Here is a 13,538-nt window from a genome sequence, read left to right on the forward strand (position 1 = left end):
GTATGCTTGTCTCTTGTGTGTGTTGTTCTGGTTAAACAGAGTTTCTATTAATTCTAAAGTCGAACCTTTCTCATCTTTGTTTTCAGTATAGATTTTTTATATTAAAGCTGTATTATAAAAACTGCTGCGTGTCCTTCACCAAAAGAAATCTAACAGTCTGAAGAGAATTACTTTTAAAAATTTAGGAAAGGTTGCAAATGCAGCTTAGTACATGTGTGGCATTGAGCTGCTCATTTGCACTTTAGGTCAGTTTGTGTTGTTTTTCTGTTAGGAACATGGTTGGTGCCCTATTAAATCAAAATTATAGTCTAGCTAATTGTTCGTTCTGGGTCTGATGACAGCTAGTTGCGAGATTAGAATCCTGGAATCCTACAATAATTTGGTTTGAAAGGGACCTTAAAGATCACCTAGTTTCAACTCCATTGCAATGGGCAGGGATACCTTTCACTAGACAAGGTTCCTCAAAGCCCCATCCAACCTGGCCTTGAACACTTCCAGGGATGGGGCATCCACAACAAACTGTTCCAGTGCCTCACCACTCTCATAGTGAAGAATACCTTCCTAATATCTTAATCTAAATCTGTAATCTTTCAGTTTTAAGCCATTACCCCTTGTCTATCACTACATTTCTATGTAAAAAAGTCCCTCTCCAGCTTTCTTGTAGGTCCTTTTTAAGTTCTGGAAGGCTGCTATAATGTCTCACCAGAGCCTTCTCTTCTCTAGCCTAAACAAACCGAACTCTCTCAGCCTATGCTTGTGTGGAAGGTGCTTCATTCCTCTGATCATCTTCTGAACTTGCTCTAGCAGATCCGTGTCCTTCCTGTGCTGAGGACTCCAGAACTGAACACAGTACTCCAGGTTAGGTCTCACGAGAGTGGCAGAGTAACAGAATCACCTCCCTTGACCTGCTGGCCAGGCTTCTTCTGATGCAGCTCAGGATATGGTTGGTTTTCTGGGCTGCAAGAGCACATTGCCGGCGCATGTTGAGCTTCTCATCAATCAGCACACCTAAGGCCTTCTTCTCAGGGCTGATATCAATCCATTCTCTGCCCAGCCTGTATTTGTGCTTTGGATTGCCTGAACTGCGTTCAGGACCTTGCACTTGACCTTGTTGAACTTCGTGAGGTTCCTACAGGTCCACTTCTCAAGCCTGTCAAGGTCCCTCTGGATGGCATCCCTTTCCTTTTAGCATGTCAACCACACCACTCAATTCCACTGTTCATATCACCAGCAAAGATGTTCAACAGCACTGGTCCAATATTGACCTTGAGGAATGCCACTTGTCACCAGTCTCCACTTGGACATTGAGATGTTGACTACAACTCTTTCAGTGCAAACATCCGACTGATTCCTTATCCATCAAGTGGTCCATCCATCAAATCCTTGTGTCTCCAATTCAGAGGCAAGGATGATGTGTGGGACAATATCAAATGCTTTGCACTAGTCCGGATAGATGACCTCAATTGCTCTTCCCTTATACACCAGCACTATAAGCCCATAGTAGAAGGTCAGCAAATTCATCAGGTGCTATTTGCCCTTGGTGAAGCCATGTTGGCTGTCACCAATCACATCTCTACTTTCCATGTGCCTTAGTACAGTTTCCAGGAGGATCTGCTCCATGGTCTTGCTGGGCACAGAGGTGAGACTGACTGGCCTGTAGTTTCCAATGTCTTCCTTTTTTTTCTTTTTAAAAATGGGAGTTATATATCCCCTTTTCTAGTCAGTGAGAACTTCACTGGACTATTGCAACTTCTCAGATATGATGGATGGTGGCTTGGCAACTTCGTCTACCAGTCCTCTAGACCTGTGGATGCATCTCATCAGGTCCTATGCAGTTGTACACCTTCAGGTTCCTTCAATGGACTCACACCTGGTCTTCTCCTACAGTGGGTGGTTCTTCATTTTCCCAGTCCCTATCTTTGTCTTCTGTGACTTGGACACTGTGGCTAGAGCACTTGCCAGTGGAGACTGAGGCAAAGATGCTTCAAAGGAATGTGCCAATGTTGTTGTAATGAACAATGCTTGAGTAAATTCTCCAGGAAATTTTGTTTCTAAGCTCAGACTTAAGTGTGGTTATACTTTGTCCTAGGATATTGCGTTTTCTGGAGTGATTTCCTTTTATTTTTTTAAAGTTTTTGATTTGAACAACATCAAAATAGAACACTGAAATCTCATTAATCACAAAGCAGAATTTTTGTTCTTCCTGGCATAGAAATCCCGATGCAGGGGTAGAAGACACATCCATGGAATCTTACCCTGGAGTTTTACACCATCAAACCTTTTCCTCTTCTCAAGCGTACTTAGTGGAAGTTCTTATATATAAGAACATCTAAGGTGGTGCAAACTGGAAGAATGGGCTCATAGGAACCTCATGAAGTTCAATAAGGACAAATGCAAAGTCCTGCATCTGGAATGGACAGGCTGGTGCTAAACAGATGAGAAAACAGCTTTGCAGAAAACCTGGTGGTCCTGGGGCTGAATATGAATCAGCAGTATTTGCTTGCAGCAAAGGATCTCAACTTCATCCCAGGCCAGATTTGCAAATGTTTACCTAGCATGTGGAGAAGATGATGCCAGGCTCTTCTCAGAGATGTGCAGTGAAAGGATGAGGAACAAAGGACAAATATAGGAACACAGGAAACTTTCTGACTCAACTCAACTCAAGGGTCATCAAACACTAAACCAGGCTGTTTAGACAGGCTATGGAATCTGTATACTTGGAGATATTGAGAACTTCAGTGGGCAGACTCTTTAGTAACCTGCTGCACCTGGACCTGCTATGAGTAGAGGTTTGGTCTAAGTGGCCCTCGAGGGTCTAGCCTACATGATTTGCCGATGCTGTGATGAAGCACAGGGAAAGAAAAGAATTTGAATGAGTTTATTTGTCCTATTTTGGTGAAAACAGATGCTGTTGTGCAAGTCTTCTTTTTCTAAATTCATTTTTTTTATATATGTCTTTTATCATCATGAAGGGTCATCCGTTTTCGTAACACCAAGATGTCAAGCTAAGACTCGCCACACTATGGTTTTCTTGAAAACTGTTGCTCATATGTGGAGTATGGGTCTGATCCAAAATGTGTGTAAAATCTTTAAGGAACTCAAGGTTATTCATTCATCACTCACATGAGTGATTCTGTAGCTACAGTTTGTGCGAGGCTAGTTCAGTACTGCAATATGGGGTTTCATAAATATTAGCAGATTTAAAAACTGCAGCTAAGCTGCCTATAAAGATTACTGGTTAATATTTTTTGTTGTTGTCCTATCGTGTATACGTTATTCCTTTATGAAAATGAAGCTTTTGGAAAGGTTTCACAAATGTGATAATAATGCAGCAGCCTAAACCAGTGACACTCACTGGTTTTGTTCATCTCTACTAACACCATATTTGCAGTGATAGTTCAGACACTTTGTTATTTACAGAGTAGAAAGTAGTGCTGTATTCCGAGAGCAAGGAAAAAAATTGCTTTTTAAACGGATCTAGGTCAAGTACATTTGACATTTAACTTCTGCTATGTCCAGATGTTATGGAGATGATCTACCAACTTTAGAAGGTGTTCCAGTTTCAGTTGGGATAGTGTAATTTTTCTTCTTAGTAGCTGCTGCATTTTGGATTCAGTGTGAGTATAATGTTGATAACTCATATTATTTTAGTTTGTTGCTAGGTAGTGTTTATGCCTAGCTGGGATACAATTAATTTTCTTCCTAACAGCTGCTGTTTCTCTGGATTTTTGTATGAGAAGAATGCTGGTGTTGCTAGGAATTCAAGGATGTTATTTCAGTTGCCTGTGTTTCACAACGAAGCAAGTGTATAAAGCTGGGAAGAGCAGAGCTAGGGCAGCTGACACAATTAGCCATCAGAAGTGTTCCATACCATGAACATCATGCTTCTTCTATAAGTGGAAAGTTTGCTGGGGTGCCTTCATTTCTTCTAGTGTTCATTTCCTCTTGGTGTCCTGCTTGCTCTCAGCACTTCTGCTCTGGGTGTCCAGTTTCCAGTACTCTGAGTTCAGGTTTTGTCTGTTGATTTCTGTGCTGGCAAGAACCGCCATGTCCACAAGAACTGCTGTGCTCACAGCTTGAAGGGTGTGTTCCATGATCACTACCTGTGACAGACTGAATATTATTTTGAATATATTTGTATTCTTATTGTTATTATTGTTACAATCATAATCATTATTACTTGCTCTTCTTTTGTTTTATTAAAGCTGTTTATATTTCAACCCATGAGTTTTCCTTTCCTTTGCTTTTCTGATTCTCCTCCCTACCATGGAAAAGGGAGAGAGTGGTTATGTACTGCTTAGCTGCCAGCTAAGGGCTAAACTAAGACAGAAGAGTAATTGTATTTTTAAAATTTATTTATAAATATATGTTTTATTCATCAGTGTTTTTTCATTAGTCACAAATGAATTGGTAAGATAGTATAGGCAGAATAGCATTGGCTAGGTTGGTACTATTTGCATATTGTAGATACTTTTCATTTCTTTAATGGACTGACAGACAGATTGTTCCAAGAAATCTTGGCACACTTCCTATGTTGCCTAATGCTGCAGTTGTATTTTAGTTTGTGGCTGAGTTTGATTTCAAATATAATGTTCCCAGAGTTATAATGGGGTATTTAAATTGCTTGTTATTTTGAAAGTTTTCACATTACCATAGCCAGGATACTTAAATTAAAGTGTTGATTTTGAAGGAAATTTCAGATTATATATAGTGTGGTCACTTAAATCTGGTTTTGTTTTTTTTTTTTAAGCTATTTCATTTTACATTATTTTGAGTTTCTTTTGTACCTGCAAGAGGATGGTCCAAATTTACTTTTCTATGTTTTCTTTCATTTATGATTTGGTAGTCATGTAGATATAACATTGTTAAGGGTAATGTAATGGCATTTGTCCACATAGGAGTGTTAGTGCTCATACAGAAAGGTTGCTTCAGGAGGCTGTGACTTTCTTCTCCTATCCCTCCCCTTCTCTCCAAGTACTACGTAGACAGTGTGTTGTTTTAATATGCATGGATTTTTGATTTGAAACCTCAGAAAAAAGGCCAGTTGATTGATTTTGATTTTTCTTTTTTTTTATTATTATTTTTTTTACTTTGTTCTTTTCTTTTGAATGCATACAGGCATCTTTGATGTGAGGTCACAAAAGTCTTCATAAAATTCAATAGTTTTACGTAAAATGTTGAACATAGTTTAATGTCAGTCTTCAGCTAGGAGGTAACAGCATTTTACTTTTTATGTTCATGAATCTAAAGTATTTGCAATGAGAAGGGAGCAAAATGTTTATTTTGTGGAAATTTTCAAGAGTAAAAGACAAATTGATTTAATTTTTCAAGCACCTTTGCGTGCCAGAAACTTGTGATTATATAGGGAAAACAACATGAAACGAATAGAGTCTGTGTAACTTTAGTTCTTGCAAAAATAATAAAGCAATTTATAAGCATGACAAGATAAAATGGATAAGTAACAGCCAACATTGATTTGTTAAGAACAAATTATGCCTGATCAATCTAATTTTCTTCTCACTATTGTGCGTGAGAGAGATTGCAACTGTAATGAGGTTTTTTTTTTTGGTGTATTGCTTCGTGCTTTTTTGTAAACACAGTAGGGAAACCCATTCTACTTAGCAAGATTAGTTTCACATCCTTGTAAGCCTTATGCTTCACTTTTCTTTACAGATGAGTTTAAGAAAGTGAATGTTTTGGATTATGCAGGTAGGGGTGTGAACCTGGGGACCACTAAACACATTTACAGAAGCATCCTATGTTCAATAACTGTGCTGATGTGGTGTGAAAAAATTCACATTAAATAGCCTTTAAAATATCTGATTTCATAGTTGAGCAGTTTCACAGGAGGCTGCAGCACAAAGGAGCAGAAACATATGTTCCAGATCTTTTTAAAGTTTTGGTTTTTTTCATACTGTGTATGTTACCAGTGAGCCTTTAATGAATGAAGAATTGAATTAAAGCACTTTGCAATGTGGATTATATTCTTAAAGATGTAGTAGGTATTGTTACTGAAACTGTGAAAATGAAAGACTGAAAGAAGCAGTTGCTTTCTGATTTGGAATAACAACCTCTCTTACAGGAAAATGGTATGTGGTGTGGATTTTGCCTCAATTAACCAAATACATTTTCAGAAGGCCTAATTTTCTACAGCCTATTGTTTGGTTGAATCTTTGTTATGCTGCCTTTAGGAACTAAAATACGATAAATATACACGCAACAAACATATATATATGATTACCAATTAACATCCATTGCACTCTGTTATGGGTAAGCTCAAAGGATGTCTTTTGCCATATATAAAATAAGGTCTGAAAAATTTGCTGTGTTTAATGTTAATAAACTCAGTAATTGTAGACAAAAATATACATAACTGTAAATGTCAACTACCAGCAAGGTGGAGCAGGATCTCTAGCAAACGCTGAAGCTGAATTTCCTAAGCATGGAGCTTGGTTCTGTCCCAGTATGGTGCAGCATAGGAAATGACAAATTCTGCTCATAGTATTAAAGCACACTAAATGAAGTTTGTATGGAAAGGAGTTAAGAGCTGGATTCATTGTTTTAACGTACTAAATTGCATGAGCTATTTTGCCCCATATGATCTTCCACAATGAACTGTTTCTCAGGCGTATATTTCTCCTGCATTTCTGATGTTCTGAAAGAGGTTTCATAACTGTGTAGAGAATATGCCTTAGCACTTCAGCCTTGTGGTCCTAATACCTAAAAGGAAAAGATCTAAGGGAAGTACTCATATAAACTTTAGGGTAGTTCATTTTACTGGCTTCAGGCATTTTTGCATGGCAAGCAGTCTGATTTAATTTCTGTGTAGTGTTCATAAATTTCAGTCCCAGTAATAGGAGAGTTTCCTTGCTGTACTGTGTGGTACTCCCCTTCTGAGTATGTTAGCTGCGGGTGCTTTGCTGCCATGCTCTACTTTTCTGCATTCCAGTCTCTTTCTTATTTTCTGTGACATGGCAGTCAAATAAAATTCAGGTATGCAACTAATACTGTTGAACTCTTCAGTTTACTGATCTTCCAGAAAGAGACCTTTGATTAATTTTCACTTTGTAGGTGGGGAGAGAATGTGAAAGAAAGTTGTATTTCAACATATTAATGGGAGAGCCTAAGCTTTTAAGATTAAGATATTGTGATTGCTCCTCAGAGCAGTCAAAAATCTATTGTGATTAATATCCGGAACAAACAGTAAGCTACCAACTTAAAACAGGAAAAAGAGGCAGTTAAAGAGTATAGAGGTGAGATGTTTAAGCTGTTATAATGAGTTTTATTTGTTAAACTAATGTAGAATTCATAGCACTGAGATCATTACATTGTAATTTTATTAGTAACTGTCATGAGAGCTTTCAGATAAAATCTAGAAGGCAAGAAAAGGGCAAACATAGTGCTCACTTCTGTCTTTGAAATGGGGGGAGATGGAGCAGAGAATTGGGAAATTTTAGTTTCTGGAAAGAATATTGAGCAAATGGTTGAATTACTCAGAATTTACTGGGGCTGAGATTGAAAGATGGAATAATTAATATCAAATTGTGTTAAATCAATCTTCTTTCTGTGGAAAAGGTAACAGATATTGTAGTTAGTAGATGAAATTCATATTGAATTTAAAACACATCATTGTTAGTTGTGTCTTACCTGACTTTCTCATGAAGAGCACAATGGCAAGAAAAATATATGCACTATAGAAGAAGCAGTTTTCAGAAGCTTTATGGAGGTAAAACCAGATCTGAGTAAAGTCAGTTAAACAATTAATGTTTGTCAGAAGGTTAGGTGATGAGTTCCACTGGATCACTTATGGGTACATCTAATGCCATTTGACAATACACTTTGTGAGGAATTATAACTGCCTTGATGTGTCCTTTGTGAAGCTGTTTGACAGGAATAGTACAGGTGAGCTGCAGTTTTGCTGATTTCTGACTGCAGTACCATAAAAACTTGTTGATTATACTTCCAGAGTGTTTATTAAACTAGGTTCTAGTAGGAATCAAAGTCCTTTGGAGCAGACTACTATTAAACTGACTAGTGAGCCTCCATGGGGAAATTCAGTATTTTTCTCAAGTGCTGTGTATGAGGGTAAAACACATGTATGATGCCTGGTTGTGGTGTAGATGAGGGCAATATCTTCTTGCTTCTATAACTGATGATTTTAATACTTTACTTTTTCCCTGTGTAGTCTTTTTTTTTTTTTTTAACCTTCTATAGCTGTTGAGGTGCCGAAAGCTCCCGTAGTGAGAGATGGTCACTGTTGCATATGACTTGCAGGGAGAACGTCTGCTGCCCTTGTGACTCTTTCCTCTTTTTAGGGAAGCACTCTATTAAGTCTTTTACTCAGTAGTGACAGAGAGGCCCTTTAGATCTTGCATGGGTAATCAGTGGAGGAAATATTAAGAAAGAACAAAAAATCTCTGTGAACACCTGTTGTCACGTAGAATGCTCACCACTCCTTTACACTATTTTTCTGACCCTGCTAGCTTGAAGAACACAGGTGATTAAGTCATATCTCTCTTCTTTTCTTTAAAATGAAGCAATAAATCGACAAATCTTTGCCTCTTAACTGTGTGAGTTGAGTTCAGCAGATGGGAAAAATGGAACTGATAATGAAAACAAACAAATTGGCTCCAAATAATAAAATAAGCATTAAAAAAAAAATCCATCAGTACTTTTCAGTATTGTTCACCTACCAGTATTTACACTCATCACTACTGTTTTTAGCTCAAAGTGTTTTCAGTTGTTGAAGAAAGCCTGTCTTAAGACAACTCTTACTGAAAATGTAGGTTAATGAATATTTTAAGACACATTTCTTGTAGTACTTTAATGGTTCTTTTCGACTTCTACAGCACCTTCTTCACCAACTTCTACTTAAAGCAGTAACTTCATTTAATGTAGATCTTTATACGTGATATGTGGAATATAAAGCACAACTAAAGTTGTGAAACCAAGTAAATGTATTTATCTTTGTCCATACCGATCTTCCAAAAATGATATTTCAGTGAATATACATTAATATGATGAATTTGTTAGGATGAAAGGAAGCAGTAAGCTGTCGTAAAGTCTTATAATAACCTAGCTGAAATCTGTTGCCTTCGAAAGTGTTGACCATCTGGTTGATACTAACCACAGGATCCTGTGGAGATTAGTGTACACAATGAAATGTTGGGAACAGTGTATCCATGGGAACAGCTATTGGCTTCATATGATGGTATGCAAATTATTTTCTACTTTCAAGATGAATTTTCACTTCTACCTTCACAAAAAGATCAGTAAACCACTCAAGAATTGTAGTATAGTTTGAGACATGGTATTTCTGTACAGACAATATTTTGTGGAAGTTATTTTTATCCCACTGAAAGAAAGACTATGACTTCTCTGTAGGGAAACAGTTAACCATTAGGTTGGAGGATTTAGACCTGCAGCTGAACTGGGACTGTGATGGAGCTTCTCTCCTTAGTGCACGAAACCACTTGTTCTTTCCTCTCAGTGGGAAGCAGACGGTGGTGCAGAGGCCCATGACCAGCAGCAATTTCATGGAGATAGAAATTAGTGAGTTTAGTCTTATATTTTTAGTAAATCATAGTAACCTCGGATACCTGAAATGTGTTAATATAAACATATTCACCTTTGACAACCTTGATAGTTTTGAAAGTAGGTTGAAATGAATGACATATTTCATTTTTCTGTTCAAATTTTAATCTCCACTTCTCACTTTATTTTAGGGAAGCAGATATTTAGCATCAAAAATGAATTCAGGATCAGTGCTCTCAAGTTCCACCCTGCGGAGTCAAATGTATTCCTATGTGGAGGGTTCAGCCCAGAAGTTAAAGCCTGGGATATAAGGACTTCTAAGGTAACGGAAATCTTTTTTCTCGTTCTCTTATTGGATGTTTCCTAGCTTGGATGTCCTGTGCATTACTGAGCTGCTAGATGTACGGGTCTTTTAATGAAATCTTGTTCTGAAGTATTTTGCATTTGTCATTGATGATGTTGCCATTTGTTGATTTGTACCTCTGTAATGTTTTTGAAGCACAGAGAGGAACATTGTACACAAAAAATGTGTGCTTTTTGGTTTATATAAATATGAGTAACATATAGTTGAATTAAATAATGCAAATGGCTTGCTTCAGGATTGTGAAAAAGGCCTTTGTGTTCTAGGAAGCAGGACAAATAACTTGCTCTTCAAGCTGTATCATGTGGGTCAGGATGTGTGTGCTTGTACTTTTTGTGTGGAAGCCGGGAACAATTTTTACATTCCTGAAAGGCACAAAGAGGACTGTCTAGCCCCTGCCTTTATTTTATCCTGAACTGTGTAGAATGGTCTGCTCCCAAGTGCCATTCAGAGCTCATGTAAGACCAGAGCTATACGCCGCCAGTGGAAGCATAAGGAAAACCAACATCCTCATGCACAGAACAGCTCAAAGAGCAACAGTGACTGTAGAGTGAGTAGTTCTTTGTTTTCCTTTGAATTTTGACGTGGGTAGATCCTACTCATTGTAGTTAGTCATCTGTTTGCTCTTGAGGGTGACAGAAGGAATCTGAAAAAGATAAGATTGCTTATACAAACCCTCTCTGACACTGGTGTACTAAGAATAACAGGTGAGAGATGTAGGCCAATGTATTTCAGGTACCAGGGCTCTAACAGGAGAGCTCTGAAATAGTTACAGGAGTCACTCTATTAAGGAAACACAGTATTATTGTGCAATTTACAGTCTAATTCTTATGGTGCAGTTGTTCCTTTGAATTTGTCAATGATGTTTGAGAGAATAATTGAATTGTATAGGATCTCTACTGCAGCCTTCTCTCACTTGAATAAATTGTTAAAAGAAAAATGTTAGTAAGTACATATTGAGACTGCCAAATCTGAGGTTACTCTGAAAATAAATTTAGTGTGAGTTTCAGAGTTAGTGTCAGTGTGAAAACCTTTGTAAAATGTGTAGTGGAAATTCAGAGGAAAACATTAAGTATCACAGAGATAGAGGGGATGGCTAACAACAAAGATATTGTCCAATGACACATACATATGCAGTGGTTGAAATGGGCTGCTTTTTGCTAGTGTGCCACTTTGATGTTGGCCTTCTGGGCTGCGACCACACATTGCCAGCTCACATCGAGCTTCTCATCAATGAACACCCCCAAGTCCTTCTCTGCAGGGCTACTTTCAATCACATCATCCCCCATCCTGTATTGAAACTGCGGATTGCCCCAACCCAGGTGTAGGACTTTGTACTTGGACTTGTTGAACCTTGTGAGGTTCACACAGGCCCAGTTCTCCAGCTTCCCATGCTCTTGCTCTGATAAAAGCACTACTCAGCTTGGGCACAATGAGGCATTTGCCTTTCTACGGGCCATTCCTTGTCCACATTAAATACTGATGCCAAAGTAGACAGCACTCATGATTGTTACATTATGAATTTTTTCTTTTTGACTGAGACAATTGCTTGTTGTGTGCAATGCCTCACAATACTGCATGCTATGACATCTTTTGATCTCATTTCATGATGTGATTTCTCAAAAGGCAGTGTGTTCTGTGGCCAGGATGCTATATGCAGCACAAATAAGACTAGCAGAATAATACATTTTTATTTCAGTGACTACATTGCATTTTTGCTGAAGCTACAGCCTTGGAACCTGCCTTAAAGAGCTCTTGATCACTGAGGAATGCATGCAGTGGTTGTCTCTGTAACTGCAGGACACTCCAGTACTTAGAAAGGCTGACTGTAACTCTACTTCCATAAGCTGATGCTAATGAAGAGATAGGGGAAGCATCCTGCCATATGATAAGGAAATAATTTATTTTCCAGGAGAATAAATAAGTGAATGAATATGTATTCTGACAGGTAAACCAAGAAGGGTCTTAGGCTTGGTAAAACAAAACCCCCAAGCTGTTTCTTTTGTATAGATCCTGTACTGGCTTCTCTCTGGAAGCTTTTAGAAGCTATTACCTGCTTTATTCATTAGGAAACAATTATATTAATGTAGAATTTCATCAGCTGGAAAACTAGCCAGTTAAATAGTTCATGAGGAACATTCATTTTAATAATGAGCAGTATCTGATCAACTTAGAAAACGGAACGCCTAAGTTTAGCCTGGTAATAGATATTGATCCTTTATTGTTTGTTTGTTTGATGTTTGCTCACTTTAAAACCATCATTCTGTATGTACTGTGGTTGTCTAAAGCAGCAGTGTGGTTTACTTTCTCTGAAACACTTCCAGAAAGAGGAGAGAGTTTCTATCATGCTTTAATTTTTTTGTTTTCCCATCTGAGGTCCCTGCAGCTCAATGATGGATGTAGACTGTTAGACATCTTCATTTGTATTTGTTTTAAAATTTGAAGAACTGTATGTGTCTGCTGAGTGAATGTGGAAGGTCATAGCTAAGTGGAGAAAAGGGGGAAAATATCAAACTGTGATAGCTTATGGCTTCTTCTTGCATAATGACAAGTATCACCCATGCCTCATTATTGTAACATAATATAGTAACATTTCAAACTCTCAGCCATAGTATGTTGGCTAGGCGCAAATTATCAATATCATCGTGTCTGCTTCTCCATGGTTTGAAGGATTTCAGTGGATTCTTCAGGTATTCCTGTTTCCAGCTTGTATTGTTACCTTCATTCACAAGATAAAATGAACATGCTTTCTGTATTTTCCAATTTACACAGTTATGGCCATATTCAGGATTGGATAAAACATCCCAGCAGTATTTTGAAATTTATCCTGTTCTGACAAGTGTCATTTGCTCTTAACTGAAATAGATGTCTGAGGCCTCTTGCCACTTCATTTCAGTTTTGATGCAAACCACCTTAGTATCTTTCGAGAGCTTTCATCCTAATTCATTGCAAGATTTTTCTGTTTTGCCTGTTCTTTCAAGTGTGTTAACCTGTCATTCAGCTTTGAACCATGTGTGGGGGAGCTAATGATTCTTTCAGTTCCCATCATCAAACACCTGATAGCCTTTTTGGACTTTGCAGCATATTTTGTCAATAGAGTGAGCACCCTAAATCAAGAGCTTGCATCTTGTTTCTCACTGCACATTGAAAACTCAATTTCAGCACTGACTGGTAATTCAATTTCAGAGATTATTCTCTAGGATGTACTCCTGGGTTTTAACAGGCTATTCAGTTGCACATCTTAAATTTAACTATGCGAAGCAAATAATGTATATCTGGAAATGAGCTAATTTTTGGTGGAAATTCAGAGGAAAACCATTAAGCATCACAGAGATAGAGAGGATGGCTAATAACAAAAATATTGTCCAATTACACATACATATGCAGTGGCTGAAATCGGCTGCTTTTTGCCAATGTGCCATACTGGTGTTTTCTGCTGATGGGAAATTGCATAGAATAATTGATGGTGGTTTTTTTTCCTAGTTAGTACTTCTGAAATCTTGCTTTGATTTTGATGGGCTACTAATTTTTAACTGCAGTATAAATTCGTGAGCATAAATTACTAATATTTATTCATGTATTGAATGTGGCATAAAAACTGGATTTCTAAGTCCCAGAGAAAATGTATGAGGATAGGTTTGAG

At 37.8% G+C, this 13,538-nt stretch overlaps 1 protein-coding gene across 1 annotated transcript in view; it reads left to right on the top strand.

The window, feature by feature from the left end:
* WDR25 (WD repeat domain 25) overlaps positions 1–13,538 on the top strand; it is a 71,203-nt gene that overhangs the window by 41,192 nt on the left and 16,473 nt on the right. Inside the window, exon 4 of the mRNA XM_009559151.2 lies at positions 9,726–9,856. Within this exon, the coding sequence (XP_009557446.2) occupies positions 9,726–9,856 (131 nt within the window). The remainder of the gene's footprint in view (positions 1–9,725; positions 9,857–13,538) is intronic.

Source organism: Cuculus canorus, chromosome 5, assembly GCF_017976375.1.
Source record: "Cuculus canorus isolate bCucCan1 chromosome 5, bCucCan1.pri, whole genome shotgun sequence".
Lineage (NCBI taxonomy): Eukaryota > Metazoa > Chordata > Aves > Cuculiformes > Cuculidae > Cuculus > Cuculus canorus.